The sequence below is a fragment of the Lipotes vexillifer genome, unplaced genomic scaffold, assembly GCF_000442215.2.
Source record: "Lipotes vexillifer unplaced genomic scaffold, Lipotes_vexillifer_v1.1 scaffold1011, whole genome shotgun sequence".
In the NCBI taxonomy this organism is placed as follows: domain Eukaryota; kingdom Metazoa; phylum Chordata; class Mammalia; order Artiodactyla; family Lipotidae; genus Lipotes; species Lipotes vexillifer.
The window spans coordinates 5,358,061-5,373,767 of NW_006787698.1; the positions used below are offsets into that span (position 1 = coordinate 5,358,061).

The 15,707-nt window shown below is 54.1% G+C and overlaps 1 protein-coding gene and 1 non-coding gene across 2 annotated transcripts in view; both read right to left on the reverse strand.

Moving 5' to 3' along the window:
* Positions 1-15,707, reverse strand: part of DOCK6 (dedicator of cytokinesis 6) — a 44,214-nt gene that overhangs the window by 28,185 nt on the left and 322 nt on the right. The window contains exons 2-13 of the mRNA XM_007460760.1: positions 8,633-8,720; positions 7,845-8,020; positions 7,538-7,606; positions 7,159-7,288; positions 5,981-6,193; positions 4,117-4,202; positions 2,335-2,401; positions 2,086-2,235; positions 1,087-1,167; positions 819-972; positions 554-681; positions 328-421 (exon numbers count right to left, since the gene is read on the reverse strand). Of these exons, the coding sequence (XP_007460822.1) occupies positions 328-421; positions 554-681; positions 819-972; positions 1,087-1,167; positions 2,086-2,235; positions 2,335-2,401; positions 4,117-4,202; positions 5,981-6,193; positions 7,159-7,288; positions 7,538-7,606; positions 7,845-8,020; positions 8,633-8,720 (1,436 nt within the window). The remainder of the gene's footprint in view (positions 1-327; positions 422-553; positions 682-818; positions 973-1,086; positions 1,168-2,085; positions 2,236-2,334; positions 2,402-4,116; positions 4,203-5,980; positions 6,194-7,158; positions 7,289-7,537; positions 7,607-7,844; positions 8,021-8,632; positions 8,721-15,707) is intronic.
* TRNAE-UUC (transfer RNA glutamic acid (anticodon UUC)) lies at positions 13,695-13,766 on the reverse strand. Its single transcript has one exon. It is a non-coding gene; the product is annotated as a tRNA-Glu (tRNA).

The following is a 15,707-nucleotide window of genomic DNA, read 5'->3' on the forward strand; positions in this document are numbered from 1 at the left end:
ATTCCCCGGTTGGCCCCCTTGTTTTCTTTCTTTTTTTTTCTTTTTTTTTTTTTTTTTGGCCGCACCCCATGGCATGAGGGATCTTCCCCAACCAGGGATCGAACCCGTGCCCCCTGTAGAGGAAGCGTGGATTCTTAGCCACTGGACCACCACAGGGAAGTCCTGTCTTACTCTGTTTCTCATCTCTGGGCCCCATTAGAAGGTCCACCCGTGAAGTCGGGGCTTTGCCTATCATGGGCCCCAGGGCATGGCACAGTACGTGCTCAGTGTGGGTTTGCTGAGTGACTGTACGAGTAACACGTCTCGTCTAGGGCGCGCACCACGCACCGGTCACAGGCCGCAGGCGCCGCAGCAGGGATGTCGGGCGCCGCATGTCAGCCAGGAACTTGAAGAGGTCCTCGTCACTGAGCCGCTCAGCTTCCTGCAGGGACCCGCCCTGGTGAACCAGGGCTGAGGGGCTTGGGGTCCCCGGGGCCCAGGCAGCCACAGGGGGGTAATGGGGGCTGCCCCTGGGCAACCCTCCCTTAGCCCCCTGCCCCCCGAGCCACGGCACCTGCTTAAAGAAGTTGGTGACAGTTAGCGTGGCTGGGCGGAAGCCGGAGAAGCTGCAGGCGTCGTCCCCGCTACTCGTCCGGTCCTGGGGCCCCCGACGGCGGCGGTCAGCCCAAGTGGGTCGGCGCTCTAGGGGAGACAGCGACAGTGATGGAGAGGGACAGAAATGAGGGAGAGGCAGGGACGGTGCCAAGTCCGGCCAGCAGAGGGCGCCCCTCCCCTTCCCCGGTAGCTCCGCCCCTGGCCCATCGGCCCCGCCTCCTCACCGCCCTCCGAGTCCGAGTCCCGGTCGGACTGGCCCGCGCTGCTCACAATGTTGGCCAGGTGCACCGCCGTCCAGGCGAAGGGCATGCGGTAGCGGCCCAGACGGGTGCAGAACTGCTCAGCCGCCAGGCGCAGCTTCTCTAGCTTCTCTCTGTTCTGTGGGGAGACGCCGCAAACACACTCCACAATCTCAGTGTCCCAGGCCCTCTGAATCCAGATCTGCCCTGCCTGGGGACCCCTTCACCACCTGGCCCAGCTTCCCACGCCTACCTTGGCTGTGTCCACCTCCTTCATCACCATGTAGGGCTCGCAGCACTCGCTGATGTCCCCCTGCTGCAGCACCTTCTCCAGCTGAGGGGCAGACAAGGCCAGTGAGGCACTGCTGGGACTGCAACCTCCCCAGGGACCCAACTTCCCTGACCCTCACAGCCTCCCATACATTCCGTTCCATCCAGCTAGGGCTCTCGGTTCCAACACCAACCATGGCTCCCACTGTCCTTGGGATTGAGTGCTAGCTCTCAGCCTGGGCAACCAGCTACACCCTCCCCACCTTTTAAACCTGGCCCCAAACCCAAGACTCCATTTTTTCCCCCACATTTACATCTTTCTTTGTTAGTATAAACAGAGTCCACATCAAGCATGGCTCTGAGCCTGGACTCCAATCCTGACCACTCAGGGGCTATGGGACCTTGAGCACATTCCTTACCAGTTCTGTGCCTCAGTTTCCCCAACTGTAAAATGGGCCCCATGTCAACTTCCACCTCCCGGGGCTGCTGTGAGGACCAAGGACCAGAATCCCTGTGAAGCCTAACCGACTGGGAGCAGTGCCTGCCTTAAGGTGTTCAATTAATGTCATTAGCGTAACCTAATTGAATGTTTTGGGGAAGGAAATTTGAACTCACTCCTGGAAAAAGAAAATTCCAAACGAATGTGCCAACTAGGTCTTTCTTCCTCTAATAAACGGAAAAACTCTCAACTAAAAAAAAAATTTTAAACATCCACCCACATGTGCCAGGATGCCATTTCTCCTCAGGCTGCCGACTCATGGGTGTCGGCTGAGCTGTAACCGCTCCAAGGAAGCCCTTGGTGATTTCTCCCCACCTGGGTTGGGTCAGAAGCTTCCTCTGGGCTCTCACCCAGCTGCCTGTACCTCTCCCCATGACAGCCCTGATCACCCTTCTTAGTGACATGTCTGTCTTCTTTCATGAGAGTGGGGACCTCGCCTGCAGCCTTCACCATTATCACCCCCTCGCCAGCCCCAGTGGGTACCTTGATGACCAAGAAGATGTCGGGCGAGGGATAGGTCACGGAGAAGATGGCAGAGCGGGCCAGGGTGGAGATGGCAGGATGGGTGCCATGGGCCCGCAGGAGCCCCTTCATGGAGTCTGGGTTCAGGTCAAAGTAGAAGTTCTCCGAGATCTGGGGGCACAAGAGGCAGCTGGGCCACCACTTCCAGGAAGCCCACCACTCTGCAGCGAGGAGGGGGACTGGGAGGAAAGGGAAGAAAGGGGTTCCTACCTTCCTCTTCTCCCGCACGTCGTACAGGGCCAAGATGCCAAAGATGGGCTCGATTTCTATCTCGAACCTGCAGTAAACAGGGGTTCTCTGGCAGAGGATGACCTTGACACTCCCTCCTCCATACACCCCACTCCCTCTTGAGGTCCAGCCCAGCCTTGGTGCCTTGTGGGGGCGGGGGGCATCTGTTTCCCACTGGGTCACAGAGAAGCACCATTTAAGGGCTTGTAGGAAAGACGTGTCCCATTTTGCCAAAGGGGAAACTAAGGCACCAAGAGATTCTCCCCCCACCGCCCACCTTCCTCCCTCCCTCAGTAAGTAACTCACACACGGTCCCTCCTGCTCAAACCCCGGCCCTTGTTCGGTTGGCATGGAGGCAGCTTTTGGCACATCAATCCACCCCCAGTCCCATCCTGAAATTCTCGACTCCTGGGCCTCCCTGTCTCCCCTCCCTGAGGTGTCCTCTATGGCTTCTGCCATCCTGGGCTGAGTCCCATCTTCGACTGCCTAAACAGCCCCCATAACCGCCTCCCTGTCTTACTCTGCCCTGCCCATTTCTACTCATCATCCACATGCCTCCTAAGGAAACATCTTAAAACTTAAAATTTGGGACTACCCTGGTGGTCCAGTGGTTAAGAATCCACCTTCCAATGCAGGGGACGTGGGTTTGATCCCTGGTCGGGGAACTAAGATCCCACATGCCGCGGGGCAACTAAGCCCACGTGCCGCAACTACTGAGCCCGCACCACTATTAGAGAGCCTGCGTGCCGCAACTTAGAACCTATGAGCCACAACTAAGAACCCGTGCACCACAACGAAAGATCCCGCATGCTGCAACGAAGATCCTGCATGCTGCAAAGATCATCCCACATGCCGCAACTAAGACCTGATGCAGCCAAATAAATAAATAAATATTTTTTAAAAAAAGAAGGTAGTAAGAATAAAAAAAAAAAAAACTTAAAATTTGAGGCTCCTCACTGCCCTGCGTGGCCCTGTCCCGCCCACTTCTTGGCCTCAATTTTCCTTTCTCCAGACATCTCCTGGCCTCTGTTTGTGCTGTATCCCCCAACCTAGAGAGCCCTGTGTGGTCATCCCACAGTTACACGGCCTTGCATACAGTAGACGCTCAATGAGTGTTGAATGACTGGATGAGCTCAGAGAGCCAGTTCCCAGACCATGTGCTTGAGGCAGGAGGCCCACCTGGGCCTCAGGCCAGATGGGACCTCCCTTTCCTGCCCCCATCCAGGCAGGAACTGAGAGTTGGGGAGGGGCAGGGCCGGGCTCAGGTCCAAGGCCACATCCTGTTCAGCTCCATTCCCACGAACGCTGGCTGCTCCCAGGGGGCGATGTGGAGGGGGCCTTGGGCAGCTGGAAGCCAGGCCCAGGGTCACCAGCGCCCCCTCTAGCCTGGGTCCTAGCAGCAGTCTGGGCGAGGGCCAGACTCTGGCCTCACAACTCGTGATCTTGGGCACAATGACCTTTCCACCCTGTGCCTCGGTTTCCCGCCTGCACCCACATCGCATGTTGTGGTGAAGGTCAGTGTTAATACACATGGAGGGCTGAGAACTGAGCCTGACACACAACTGGAGCTTAGGATTGGCGGTTTTGAATAATGAAAAAGGGAGTCTTATTTTCCAGCCTGAGAGCCCACGGGCATCCTCATAGGTCTCAGGGCTGCACACGGTAATGGCATAGCTCGAGTAGTGAGCGCTAAGTGTGTGCCACACCATAAGCCACATGGTCCCCTCCCGTGTCTGAAGGGGAGGGATGGGTCAGCACACTCACTTAAGCGACAGACACTTGACCAGGATCCTCTGTCCGAAGTGCTCTCGGGGTGGCTCCGGGCGGCTGCAGCGTTCCACGGCCTCATCCTGCCAAGAGCCGAAGGGGCAGCTGGGAACACATCCTCCAGGAAGGGCTTGGAATGTGTGGCCTGAGACCAGCTCTACCTGCAGCCTGACTAAACTTCTTTCAGTCCCCTGCCTCTGAGCCTTTGCACATGCTGTTCCCGCTACCTGGAATGCCCTTCTCCCTTCCTCCTTGCCTGGCTGATACATGCTCATTGTCAGGTTGCACCTAAGCTGGAACTTCCTCCAGGAAGCCTTCCCTCACTCAGAGCCACTTGATGTTCCAGATGCTCAACAGGCCCTGCTGCAATGGGCCACATGGCTGGGACATTGAGGGTCATATGAGGGACAATGACACACACCTCAACATGGCACTATTCTGGGTTGTCATTTCCTGGTATCTCTCCTCCACCAGGCTGTGAACTTGGAGAGCAAAGACTGGCTCTATCTTGTTCGTGGCTGTATCCCCAGTGCCTGCTATATAACTGGCACTCAAACATCTTGGTTGGATAAACAGAGAGGTATGTAGTAGGTACCTACTAAAAAGTGGTTGAATAAACATAGACATATACAGAAAGTATTTGATTAATGCTGACTGGACATATATAGAGACATGTACTAGACACCCAATAAGTACTAGTTGAATAAAACATTGGGGTATACAGCAAGCACTCAATAAATGGCTGAATTAAAACACAGGTGTAAGGGGTAAAACAGGAATAAAGACAGAGACCTACTGGAGAACAGACTTGAGGATATGGGGAGGGGGAAGGGTGAGGTGTGTTAGGGCGAGAGAGAGACATGGACATATATATACTAACAAACGTAAGGTAGATAGCCAGTGGGAAGCAGCCGCATGGCACAGGGAAACCGGCTCGGTTCTTTGTGGCTGTCTGGAGGGGTGGGATAGGGAGGGTGGGAGGGAGGGAGACAAAGAGGGAAGAGATATGGGAACATATATATATGTATAACTGACTCACTCTGTTATAAAGCAGAAACTAACACACCATTGTAAAGCAATTATACCCCAATAAAGATGTTAAAAAAAAAAAAAGGGGACATATGTATATGTATAGCTGATTCACTTTGTTATAAAAGCAGAAACTAACACACCATTGTAAAGCAATTATACTCCAATAAAGATGTTAAAAAAAAAAAAAAAAACAACAAAAAAAAACACAGGTGTATATACTAGGTGCCTAATAAAAGTTAGTTGGATAAATACAGGTACACATGGTAGGTGCTCAATAAATATTAGTTGCTCAAATGCTGTTTAATTAAATAGAAGCCTATACAGTAGGCATACAGTTAACATTGACTGAATAAATATGAATATACAGTAAATGCCCAATAAATGCTGGGTGGATAAATATAAGGGTATGTATAACAAATAAAGGTCATTGAATAAAAATATTGGGTACACAGTAGGTACCCACTAAATGCTGAATGGATAAATATAGGGGTATATATAATAAGTCATCAAATAAAAAATAGGGTACACAGTAGGTACCCAATAAACATTGGTTGATTATATGCTGTTTGATTAACGAAAAGACTATACAGTAGGCATACAATAAATATTTGTTGAGTAAATATAGCAGTATATAGTAGGTGCCCAATAAATGCTGGGTGGAAAAATATAGGGGCATATAGTAGGCACCCAATAGAAGCCACTGAATTAAAGTATACATTGCAGGGTATACAGTAGGCACCCAGGAAATCTTGCTGGGATCATATACTGTGATACATGTCAGTTGGATGTGTATTGACCTCAGGGTCTGTGCAGGCTAGTGGGCACCCACCTCATCGGGCGCCGGGTAGAGGGTGAGCAGGGCACGGGACCGGTGCTGCCGCCGCAGGGCCTCATTGCGCCGGTCCACGTCCTCCGGGGCCGCGCGCTCCAGCAGTGAGGGCAGCAATGAGTCAGCTGCCAAGTTCCTCAGGTCGAAGATGCCAGAGGCGCCACTGCTTCGTGGGGTGTCGTCTGGGGAGCCTGAGGAGCGCCGGGGGTCATCCTGCCAGCAGTAGAGAATGGGCAAGCGCTGAGTGCCAGCTGAATGCATCTCCATCCTACTCAGGTGAGACTGTCCTCATGCCCAACCTATAGGTGGGGAAGCTGAGGGCCAGGGGCTGGGGTCACCACTACAAGGGTCACCTGAGGGCTCTGCTGACTCTCTTTCTAGGACCTTCTGTCTGGGGAAGCCCCCTCCTTTACTATTGTGGGGAGGTTACTTCCCAGTCTGGGTATCACATGACCCTTGTCTGGCCAATCAGAACAAAACAGGTGCCAACCCCAGGGATTGGCTCCAAGGTCAGGATCTGCCTGGGTTGGGCCAATGAGAGCCTTCCCTGGGACTCTGCTCACTGTTGCCAGGGGAGGGAGAGTTCTCACTGGGGCTGTCAATGGCCCAGGACCCTGCCTGACCTCCCAGACTCAGCTATGGTCAGAAGCAGACTACCTTGGTTCAAATCCCAGCTCAGCTCTGTGACCCTGAGTCTCTGATCCCAAATCTAAGGGCCTCAGTTTCCCCATCTACATTTATAAATAGTAACAAGGAAACAATAACAATAATTCTTGACATGATTATTATTGGTAAAAGTAGACACTCAATAAATATTGGTTGACAAAATACAGGCTCAAGACTCAACCAGGGATTGAATCCAGGCCATAGCAGTGAAAGCTCCGAATCCTAACCACTAGACCACCAGGGAGCTCCCCTCGGTGTCTTTATCTGTAAAATGGGTGTTGCCCGGTCTCACAGGATGAAAGATAAGGACAAGTATAAAACATTTAGTACACACTAAGCCCTTAATAAATGCTTATAATTGTTACCCATAACTTTTCACTTACAGGGCTGATACATTTCCTTTTGGGTTCAAGGCTGTTTGGGTCATTTCCCATCATATGCATTTGAGAGCTGGGGCCGCAGCCCATGCATGTACATATGCTTATAGTGACCCCTGCCCAGGGCTCCCTCACCGAGTCGTCCGGACTGGACCTCTCATCCCCAGAAGCGTCCTGCTCGAAGACCTGGCGGCTGAGGCCCTTCTGCCTCTCTCGCTGCGTCTCTAGGGTGATGGGGCTGTACGCTGCACTCAGGTGCTGGTACCTAGGAGGAGGCGGGGCTTGGTGGGTATCAGGAATGAGGGCTCCTCAGGGCTCCCGGATGTGCTGACACACCTCCAAGGTCCAGGTGATGCCTGCAAGGCCATCCACCCTCCCTGCGCACCGCCAGAGCAGTCTGGCTACCCTTAAAGGGACGGTGGGTGGATAAACAGGAGGACCGGCAGCAGACAATGGGCTCTTCTGGGCTCAGACCTGGCCTCTCTACCCTGAGCTGCCCCCGAGCCAGACCCACCTCCTGTGGGCGATGATCCAGTCCTCCGTGTACATCTCCACGGCAGCCCTCACCTGGGCATCCAGCTTTCTGCACAAAATACAATCAGGGTAATAAACAGAGGCAGGGCCCAGTGTTAATCTTTCCAGTGGCCTGTGAGGTGGGGCCTGTCCTTCTGTCTGTTTCAGAGATGCAGAGGTAGAGGCTCAGAGAGGGCAGGGGACTTGCCCAAGGTCACACAGTGGAGCCAAGAGTTGAAAGGGGGTATTCACGGAGGGCACAGAGGTAGGTGGAGTTACAGACAGTGAGGGTGTGGGGCTGAACCCACCCATCCTCGGGGATCCCAGGCTCCGTGGTGCGGCATTCCCGGGGCTGCAGCAGCAGCTCCAGGTCATCAGCTGGAAACTCGACCAGGTCCCGGAGTGGCCCAGGCTCTGCATCTGGCGGCCGGCTCAGGAGCACATCCTCAAAGTCCAGGGGCTCAATGACTTCAGTCAGCGGGACCTGAGTTGGAGCAAAGTGGCTGTGACTCATGCCCCGGGGGGCTCAGAGGGTGAGTGTGGACTTGGGCTGGCCTTGAACAAACAAGAGGGCTGTGGGAGCCATGGAGGGTGTTGGAGCTGGAGGGGCCCTGGAGGACAGTGACCTCAGTCACTCCACCCCCACCCCAGCTTGGCCGGCCCTGACCCTCTTTCCAGGCAGGAAATCACACCCTGTGCCTGGAGGGACAGGAAACTCATGGTGGAAGGAAAGGTTTGAGGACTGCAGCAAAGAAAGAGACAACTCCTCAGGCCCTGGGGCGAGAGAGCCCCACCCCTCCCCACAGCAGCCAGAAGCACCTCCCATCCCCCAGACCACCCTCCCCACCCTCCCCAGCTGGGTGGTCCAGGCAGCAGGAGGTGCGGGCCACAGCAGGCTGAACTTCTCCCCCCACCACCCACAGGGCTGCTCCCTGCAGAGGGGGGGGGTCCACCACCCTTCTACTCACGCTCACTGGGGACAGGAATGGGGACAGTGCTGGGCCAGGACAGGGACCCCCTTCCCTGCCACAGCTGGGTCCCTCCCAGCCTCAGGCTCCCCACAGCAGTGGGGTGGGGGGGACTCCCAAACACTCACCCCCAGGGAGCTGCTGCAGCGCCTGCTGGAGTGGGGGGAGCCACTGCGTTCCCGGGACACCTGCTTCCGCACCTCGGCAGCCACCGTCCTGTGGGGACAGGAAGGGGGTAGTTGGGGGCAGGAGAACTTGGGCATCGGGGCCCTGGGAACCGGGGCTTCAGAGCCGACAAATTCATTCCATGAGAGGAAAATCCAGGCTATGGAAAGAAAAAAAATCAGGCCACGGGCCAAGAGAACCCAGGTTTCAGGAGCCACAGATCTCAGCGTGTGGGCCCCCAGGCTGTGGCAGATACATCGTCCCCTTTCCTCCTGCCAGCACAGATAGAGGGCTGCTGCTGGGCGGGGCCTGAGGGCCACCGATTCCTGCGCACCCTTCTTTCCCCGGCCCCCGGGCTCTGAGTGCTGACCCACCAGGCCTGGCTTCCAGGTCTGGAGAGAGGCCTCTATTTCCTCATCTGGAGGACCTCTGCCTTCCTGACCCCGGCCCCTCATCAGGAACATGAGAACCGCTCCACCCTTGCCGGACAAGTCACTTCTGCCTCTGAGCCTCAGTTTATCCATCTGTAGCTGCCCTGCTCTCACAGACCAGTGGAGCTGAGCAGGGGGCCTGGCATTCAGTGGGCATATGCCACACACCCACCTGCTCAGGGAGTCTGAGACTGAGGCTGACTGTGTGTAAGAGGCCAGCATGACTCTCAGAGAGCATAACCCAGCCACCAAGGTCAGTGACGTGGCCTTCATGGGCCGCCTGCATCTACGCTGACCTTCAGAGTCCCAGAGGATGAGGGCGAAGGGGCAAGACCCACAGCGGAGGGGGCCAGCAAGGGAATTTCGAACAAACCCTATAGGGGCAGGGATTCCCCAAGCTCTCAATTCCCTCAGCTGAGCTTGGAAGGAGAGGGAGCCATGCAGTTATCTGGGGGAAGAGTGTGCCAGGCAGAGGGAACAGCGAGTGCAAAGGCTCTGAGGCTGGGCTCTGTTCTCTGGGCCTGGAAATCCCTGCTTCCTGGGGTCTCTGTGAAAACAGGCCTAGGGCTGTGTTGTCCCTGTGGAGGCCCCAGCACTGGATCCCACACACTCAATAATTTTTTTTTTTTTTTTTTTTTTTGGCTGCACCACATGGCTTGTGGAATTTTAGTTCCTCGACCAGGATCACACTCCAGCCTACGGCAGTGAAAGCACCAAGACCTAACCACTGGACTGCCAGGGAATTCCCATCAATAAGTGTTTTTTTGATGGAATGATTGAATCCCTTCCAATCTCCCTCTTGGTCCAACTTGGTAAATCTGTCAGTTGGGGGAAGCCCCTTATCTTTTAGCTGTGTGGCTTTGGACAGGTGGAACAACCTTTCTGGGCCTCAGTTTCTCTCAAAATCAGGAAGACAAGGCAACGGCTGAGGGGTTCAGGCCTCAATCGCTCCTGCTTCCCTCTTTTCTCTTATGCTTGGAAATTTTCTTAATAAAACGTTGTGCCCCTGGGACTTCCCTGGTGGTGCAGTGGCTAAGACTCCGTGCTCCCAATGCCGGGGGCCCGGGTTCGATCCCTGGTCAGGGAACTAGATCCCACATGCCGCAACTAAAGACCCCACATGCCGCAACTAAGATCCAGAGCAGCCAAATAAATAAATAAATAAATATTTTAAAAGAATAAAATAAAAATAAAAAGTTGTGCCCCATAAAGCGCTATGTTGAGGATTGCAAATGTGGCCCACAAGCGTCCAATGCAATGGATGTGTGAGGTGGGCCCAGGAAAGACAGGTGTGGAGTGGGGATAATTAGGAGCTTCAGCCCTTCCTGTGAGCCTCCGAACTCAAATCTGTGTGGGTCACACAAAACTTGGCCATGACCCTGATCCAATGTGGGGCCTCCAATTTGAGGCCTTCTCTGTCCCTGGATTCTATTTCTTTTCTCTGTCAACTGTCTCAGAATCTTGCTTCTATTGGACGGGAGGTGTGGGGAAGTGGGGCAGGGAAGAGAAGCTTGTAGGAAATTCAAAGAATGTTAAAAATTAGGGATTTGTGGAATTCCCTGGCGGTCCAGTGGTTAGGACTCCATGCTTTCACTGCTGAGGGCACAGCTTCAGTCCCTGGTTGGGGAACTAAGATCCTGCAAAGCCAGGCGATGCATGGGGGGAGGAAAAATTAGGGATTTGTCCTCAAATTCCCCAAGTCCAGGCCACTTCCTCTGGAAGAATGGGCACACAGAGGAGGATTGGGGGTGATTTACAAAAGGTGCCGTATCAGGGAACCTGTCTGTGCCCTGGTCCCAGCTGTTCTGCAGCTGCTGCCCCAGAGCAGGGAGAGGGGTGGGGAGGGCTGAGCCTCCAGCTCCATTTTGCCACGGGCCTTAGAGTGAGGCCCCCAGAGTGGGAGAAGGCTGGGTCCACAACAGTGTGGCCACGGGAGCCAGTTTACTGAGTCACAGAGCTCTGCACTTGGAGCTGGGCGAGCAGGGGTGAATGACATCTTTTCTCTGGACCTCTGGGCTCGGGACAGTACCCACGACTTATTGAGCTGTTCTGAGTGTAGGGCCTGGCACACAGTAAGTGCTCAATTAAAGCTAGCTGTCACCACGTTGCCTCACAGAGCATCCTGGGAAACTGGAATTTCTGACCCTGCTTTGTATACCAAAGGTGAGTGAGGCTCAGAGAGGGGTCGTGCGGCTCCCAGGGTCACACAGCAGAATGCAGCGGTGCCCAGAACTGAACCCTGGTCGGCTGGGGGCCGAAGTCCTTTAGCGCTAGGCATTTCATGATGGGGAGCAGGGCCAAGAAGAGGGGCTCCAGAACCTGCCCCTTCCCTGTCCACACTCACCCGCTCCCCACTCCGAAGAGCAGTCCCATCCAGTCTCGAGGCTTCAACACCATCTAAACACCAACAGATCCTCAAATCTGCCCCATGACCCTAAACTGCCCTCCCACCATCCTCTCTGTCTCACTAAGGGCAGCCCTACTCTCTTGGATCCTTGGGACCCACACCTGGGAGTCATCGTCAACCCCTCTCTCTTTCTCACTCCCACATCAGATCTGCTTCAGATGTTCCCATGGACCACATTTCAAAAAGGGAGGCAAAATGCTGAGCTGAATTTAGTGGGTTTTCTCAGGAAGGCATCTCAGCATTCAGTGAGGGAAACTGCAAAGATCAGGTGGTGGGTTTTAGCTATTGGTGAGATAAATCCTTCTAAGGTGAAAACTCCACAACCCTATGTGATACTAAAGAGATGCTCAGAGGGGAAACAGGAAGCAGTGGCATCACTGGGAATTCATGTGAGACTGTGTACCTCCCCCCAGGGCTGGCCAGATTAACAGAGGACTACCCTCACAGGAGAGGAGGATGACAAAACCAGAAGCAAGAATGGCTTAAGCCTTGATGCTGTGTTCCCACTTCTGTAAAGAGTGAGGGAAGAAAATGAGTAAATATAAAACCATAAAGAGATTCCTCCTCATACCACACCCTACCCCTCCTGGACTGACAGAAAAATTTAAAGGCAAATAATATGAGTGCCAGCAAGGATGCGGAGCAATGGGAACCCTCATCTGCTGCTGGGGGAACCCCTCTGGAAAACCATCTGTAAATTTACAGGCAGAGTTGAAAATATGCCAATCCAGTAATTCCACTCTGAGGCGTAGATACTCAGGAGGAAATACATGGCCGAGAATGTTCATGGCAGCTCTGATCATGACAGCCTCAAAGGGAAACAATTCACAAGTTCCTTGACCAAAGATGGAGAACGCACAAGAAGCAGGGGGAATAGTACACAGCAATGAAAAAGGATGAGCCGGACCACAGGCGGCAGCACTGATGCTGCCGACATTACGCTGACATATAGGACTTGACATCCCGTGTGGTTCCGTTTATCAGATGTTCTAAACAGACAAAGCCAACCCACTGCAGATAGGAAGCCAACTTGGATGGAGAAACCATAATGTAAGTGAGGAAGAAATAGTAGCTGCCACCAGCATGGCCGTTCCCTGAGGGGCAGAATCAAGTGCAGATCACCTTGAGGGGGGCCTGCTGGAGTGGGAGGCTTGGGAAGGTAGAGACGGCCCCCGTCTTTTTTTTTTTTTTTTTTTTGCGGCATCACACAGCATGCAGGCTCTTAGTTCCCCGACCAGGGATTGAACCTGTGCCGCATGCAGTGGAAGCACGGAGTCCTAACCACTGGACAGCCAGGGAATTCCCAAGACAGCCCATCTTGATCCAAGTGACTTTTCCCCTGGCACTTGTTTCATGATTACTCCTTAAACTTAGCATTTTTCTGTATACATGTCATCTGTTACAATTTTTTTAAAGGTAAAAAATAATCACCTATGCATCAGCTCACGTCTGCAAATATATTTGGGGACAGGAGTGGGAGGAAGATATTTCCTTGAAATCCCACAGGTACTTTTGGAATTTCGTCAATGTATGTCTTGTTGTGCTCCCACCCCTCCAACAAAGCATTTCTTTAAATGAGAAACGGAAACTGCCCCACATCAGACAACTGAGGGGCAAAACAATGACACTGCTCTCAGAAGCCTGGGAAGAACGAATGGACATCCTTGCGGAGAGGAGAGGGCAGGAAGAGGCACGGTTTCCAAGACTGTTCTCAACTCTGGAGCCACACACTCTTGGGCTCACTTCCCCCTGAGACCCTTGAGAGTGACCTAACCACTTTGGGTTTTGGTTTCAATAGTTATACCAATGTCAACGGGCTCTGGTGACAATTAGTGACATCTCAGATGGGGACCAGCATGCGATAAGCAGGTTAGAAGTGCTGGTCATGGGAATTCCGTGGCGGTCCAGTGGTTAGGACTCCAGGCTTCCACTGCAGGGGTCATGGGTTTGATCCCTGGTCGCGGAACTAAGATCCCGCAAGCCAAGCCAAGCCACACAGCCAAAAAAAAAAAAAAGTGCTGGTCGTTATCACCATTCCAGATTGGACTTTATTTTAAGGAGTACAAGTCAAAAAAAAAAAAGAACATTATGTTGCATACAATACTATTTGTGCATGTTGTGTACATTCATAAGAGTTTGTTTGTTGTTGTTCCTTTTGGCCATGCCTCGCGGCTTGCAGGATCTCAGTTCCCTGACCAGGGATCGAACCCGGGCCCCTGCAGTGAAAGCGCCGAGTCCTAACCACTGGACCACCAGGGAATTCCCGAGTTTGTATTTTTAAGTTGTCCCCCCAAACCTTTGTTTTATTTTTATTTTTATTTTTTTTGCGGTATGCGGGCCTCTCACTGTTGTGGCCTCTCCCGTTGCAGAGCACAGGCTCCAGATGCGCAGGCTCAGCGGCCATGGCTCACGGGCCCAGCCGCTCCGTGGCATGTGGGATCTTCCCAGACTGGGGCACAAACCCGTGTCCCCTGCATCGGCAGGCGGACTCTCAACCACTGCGCCACCAGGGAGGCCCCAAACCTTTGTTTTAAATGGACCTGTTCATTAGGAAGCTGGGGGACTGTCTAATATTCAGATTAATATGGCATTTGTGGAATGAATAGTTGAATGAACAAGCAGATGAATATAGGCCTAGGTCTGAGCATGTAGATACCTGGGTGCCCACTAGTCTGCTGAGGAGACCTTGTCAGAGGGTGGCTGGAAGACTTGAGCCATTTGCTTGTGGTTCACTGGGGCCCCAGGATCTTTCTCTGCTTTTCTTACCCTGAACTCTATAGAGCATCCATTCCCCGGGGCGAAACCCAGGGCCTCTCTTTCTCACTTGAGTGGACGCCAGGACCCAAGGACATAGGGACTGAGAGGCAAAAAAACAGACAGCAATAACCTCCCCAAGCTCAGAAACACCAAAGGTCCAAGAGAGAGGAACGATTCAGAGACACAGAGATAACAGAACATAAAAATTGCCCAACCACTATGCCCCAGACACCAGGTCCCAGTGTCCCTCCTCTGTTCCGAACTCTTCATCACCCCCACCTCACTCAGGGTAAAAGTTAAACTCCTTCCCACAACCCACAAGCCCTGTACAGCCTGCTCCCACTGCCCCCCTCCTCACTCTGCTCCAGCCTGACTGGCTTCCTCAGATGCTCTGTGAACATCTGCTCCTGCCCCTGGGCCTTTGCACTTGCCCTTTCCTGTGTTTGGACTGCTCTTCCCCCATGTCTGGGCATGGACCCCTCCCTCACCTCCATCAGATCTTTGTTTAAATGCCACCTTCTCCTCCAGGCCTTCCTGAGCGGCCTCCCGGATCTAAAATAGTCCTCACATTCCCCATCTCCATTCTCTGCCTTGTATGTCCTGATACCACTTACCACTCATATATAATCTACTTTATCGTGCTTCTCCTCTGCCTCCCCCACTGTATCTGCCCCCAAGGGTGGGATCTTCTCTTGTGTCTCCGTCAGGGCAGGGCTGACTCTTTCAACTGGGGGTGATCAGGGGAGGTCCCTACTCGCCCCCCACCCCACCCCTGCCCCGCTGCGAGAGAAACACCCCCCACCCCAGCAGATTCTGAACCCACTATTGGAGGCAAAGACCCGAATGGGTGAAAGGCTCTTCAGCCCCAGAGAGTCTGACATCCCCCTCCCTGGCCAACCTCTTACAATCACCAGTGGCCACGGAAATGGATCCCCCAGCGCCTGGCGCCTGTCCCCTCCCCGCGTCTGCCCACCAGCTGGTTCCGTCCCCCGCCCCCACTCCTTCCATTCAATCACCATCCATCTCCAGAGCGTCCAGCCGGTGCTGGGCGAGCCTGAAGCAGGGCTGGGGGCGGGGGGACATTCACAGCTGTCCCCTGCCCCCCAGACAGCTGGGCACGGGACCCTCGCGGGGAGAAGATCACGGGAAACTACCGGAGGGGGTTCAAAGGCCGCCAGGAGCACCATTCCTGTTCCCAAATCTCGGCGCCTGATGCGTCCCTGTCCCACACCAGGCCCAGAGGATGGGACGGAAAAAGCCCCCCAACTCCCACGCTTGGGGAGCTTGGGGGCCGGGGGAGGGGCCAGGAGATGGGTAGGAGGCGCGGAGGGCACCGGGCAGCGCTTTCCCCGCGCCGCCTCCTCCAGGAAGGCCCCCCGGGCACGCCCCCACGCGTCCCACCGGTTCCAAGGGAGGACCTCAGCCACCACCGCGCCCGCAGCC